The 3,143-nt window shown below is 38.8% G+C and overlaps 1 protein-coding gene across 1 annotated transcript in view; it reads left to right on the forward strand.

The window, feature by feature from the left end:
• Phm (Peptidylglycine-alpha-hydroxylating monooxygenase) overlaps nt 1-3,143 on the forward strand; it is a 195,448-nt gene that overhangs the window by 161,691 nt on the left and 30,614 nt on the right. The window contains exon 5 of the mRNA XM_017613169.1: nt 720-852. Coding sequence (XP_017468658.1) covers nt 720-852 — 133 coding nt within the window. The remainder of the gene's footprint in view (nt 1-719; nt 853-3,143) is intronic.

Genomic DNA, 3,143 nt, shown 5'->3' on the forward strand with positions numbered 1-3,143 from the left:
TAGCCTATATGGTTGATAAGTCTCCGAATATAATCATCTTACACCGCTATCCTACTATTAAAAGGGCGTACATTAAATACAACGCACCTCTGCCTACCTCAGCCCCCGTAGAGAGACTATTTTCGTTTGCCTCCTTACTTAATGCACCACGTCGAGGACGTCTATCAGATGACTCATTCGAAAAGCTGTTGCTTTTAAAAGTTAATAATTCACTATAAGTTCCCTTTGTTTATATTTTGTTAATAATGCATATTGTTTTATAATAAAGTTGTTATTATAGATCATTATAAGTAGTTTGTATAAATTTTGTTGCAAATAGTTAGTGACTTCACTCAAAAAATGAAGTCAGTAAGTGACTTCTCTAAATGACTTCAAAGTCGTGACTTCAAAAAGACTTCAGACTTCATTTTTTCATTCTTTAGTCAAAAAGCTAGTCAATAAGTGTATTCGAAATTGGAGTCATTGAACTCGACTTCAACTGATTGCATTCGCATATGAATGCATTCTTTTACAACCCTGGCATAGAGGCAGCAAAGCAAAATATACTGTATAGAGCTCTACTATAAGAAGTGTGGGGCGCGACATCATCAAACACATTTTCTTTGTAATTCTTAGATTTCCACCCATAATAAAACAAAAAAACAAATTAAAAAAACATACAAAAACCGTTCCGTTATTACTTAATATGTAGCTTTCTAATTTACATTTGGTTTTAATAGATCCTGTATGCGTGGGCCAGAGATGCACCAAGACTTGAGTTGCCGGATGGGGTTGGATTTAAGGTTGGTCGAGAGACACCCATAAAATATATTGTTCTGCAAGTACACTACGCCCACATTGACATGTTCAAAGGTAAGTTTGCTTAGCGTTTACACAATGATTCAACTCTCCTAGTAAATTTAGATCAAATCGTTACGAAGAAAAAAAATTGTAGTACGGAACTTTTTATGCAGTTACTTCTATTTGACACATACATAGATCGTGGATGCGCTGGTTTGCCCCTAAATTTCATATGGGAACATTCCGACATCTTGGATTTTGGTTGTTTTGTTTTTGGTTTTTTCGCGATTTGCAGACTTATTTGGCATTTTTCGTTAAAAAAAGATTAAAGACATATATTTACATATACAGTTTTTTTTAAAGAAACATTGGTTTTTGAAAGTAATTAGCAAAAACTGCGATAAATTGGTACATTGTCACGGTTTTCGTAATTTTTCAACAATTCGGTTGAAAATACGTAGCATATTCCGACGCCAAAGTGAAAACAGTGGCCTTTTGAAAAATTCAACATGAAGTCTCAACTACGGCGTCTAAACTAGTGCCAGGCAGCCAGAAGCCTCGCGAAGCTATGTGTGGTACGTGTGTATTTTGCCTGGCACTGGTCTAAAGTAACCGTAAATTATATCTTGCTTTACAACTTTTAAGCCACTGGAGAACCCAACACTAGAAATGACAAAGTAACAGCAGGTTCTTATGTTTTTGGGGTTGGTGATTACGAACCTAGAGCATGATTTTTAAAATTCATAATGACGAAACCAATATGGCGGCCAAAAAATTAAAATCGATTCAATCCGATTAAAACGTTTTGAGATTCGTAATAAGAGACCTTATGAACCCTTGATTGTAAAGTTTTAACCGAATCTACTCGAATTAAAAAATTTTTTGTTTACCAACCCCAAAAAACCCCGGTGGAAAACTTTTCAAGCGAATCGGCATCATTTCGTTTTGCTGCCATATTGGGTTCCCAATTTTTAATTATTCAAACCTGACCTCAGATTCGTAATCATCGGCCCCAAGAACTCCAGAGGAAAACGTTTCAAGCGGATCGGTTATAAATTTTTGGTCGCCATGGACTCGCCATTATGAAATTTGTTCGTAATTAGCAACCCCCCAAAAACACAATAAGCTGCTACTTAAAGTATTAAAGTAAAATATATGTACATACTTGAGACGCCATGTTAAATTTTTCAAAATACCACATTCACTGTTGCCATCTTTTGAGTTTCAAAAAGCACCAAACCTTGGAAAAAAGAGCGTTTTACCGCACTAAAAGCACCAGAGTTTTTGAGCCTAATGGCTGAGCGAACCGCCGCTAATTTTCCAGCGATGTCAACAGGTGCGACGCTGAGCATATCATTTAGCGGTAGAGTTGGAGTGGTCCGGAGCGCCCCGCTGATTCCAACGAGGGCCGAACTTTGCACGCGCTCTAGATTCCTAACAAGAGTAGACTTTTCAGTAGTTCCGCCAGACAATGGCCCCATATAACAATTGGCTTGACTATGGTTTCATACACCNCAGTGGTTCCACCAGACAATGGCCCCATATAACAATTGGCTTGACTATGGTTTCATACACCCCAGGCCCCATCTCTTCCCTAAAGTATCTTTACAGCAGTAAAAGCCCTGCAAAAAGTGGGACTAGGTTAAGTACTAGTACAGGACCACGCTACCTTGCAACCAACACTAGTAGCCAAAATGGTCCAAATATATGGAGAAAATATGGTTACTTTAATATTGCGATGTCATTGGACCTGAACACCTCTGGTCCAATGGTGCATAACATGGGACCGCTTCTGGTCTACCACTGCATAATATGGGACCTCCTAGACAACTACTGCTTTTGGACCATGGCACATTCGGCAACCGAATCATATTGCCACGAACAGGTTGTGTTCAACACATATATAGTTTTTTTACATTTGAAATGGTCCAAGTCAGCATAACAAGTTACTAGTATGCAACCTGGTCCTTTTGCTCATACTTNATTCAACACATATATAGTTTTTTTACATTTGAAATGGTCCAAGTCAGCATAACAAGTTACTAGTATGCAGCCTGGTCCTTTTGCTCATACTTTAAAACTACGACCCAGTGGACCACCTGGTCCTCAAATTTTTGCAGGGAGGCCACCGATGCCTTTTTTACTCGCTCCTCGATATTTTGCTTCCATGATAACTTCCTGTCCAGGATCACGCCCAAGAACTTGACCCTGCCAGAAAGAACAAGGGAAACACCTAATGAGGGGGCTGGGCTTGAGGTGAATAGTACGAGCTCCGTCTTTCTAGGATTAATAGCGAGTCCACAGCTAGAAGACTAGTTTTTGACCAAGTTCAAGTACCCTTGCATGAGATCATACAGAGTGTC

The sequence above is a fragment of the Rhagoletis zephyria genome, unplaced genomic scaffold (genome assembly GCF_001687245.7).
Source record: "Rhagoletis zephyria isolate East Lansing unplaced genomic scaffold, Rhagoletis_zephyria_1.1 Rzeph_scaffold_00621, whole genome shotgun sequence".
In the NCBI taxonomy this organism is placed as follows: Eukaryota; Metazoa; Arthropoda; class Insecta; order Diptera; family Tephritidae; genus Rhagoletis; species Rhagoletis zephyria.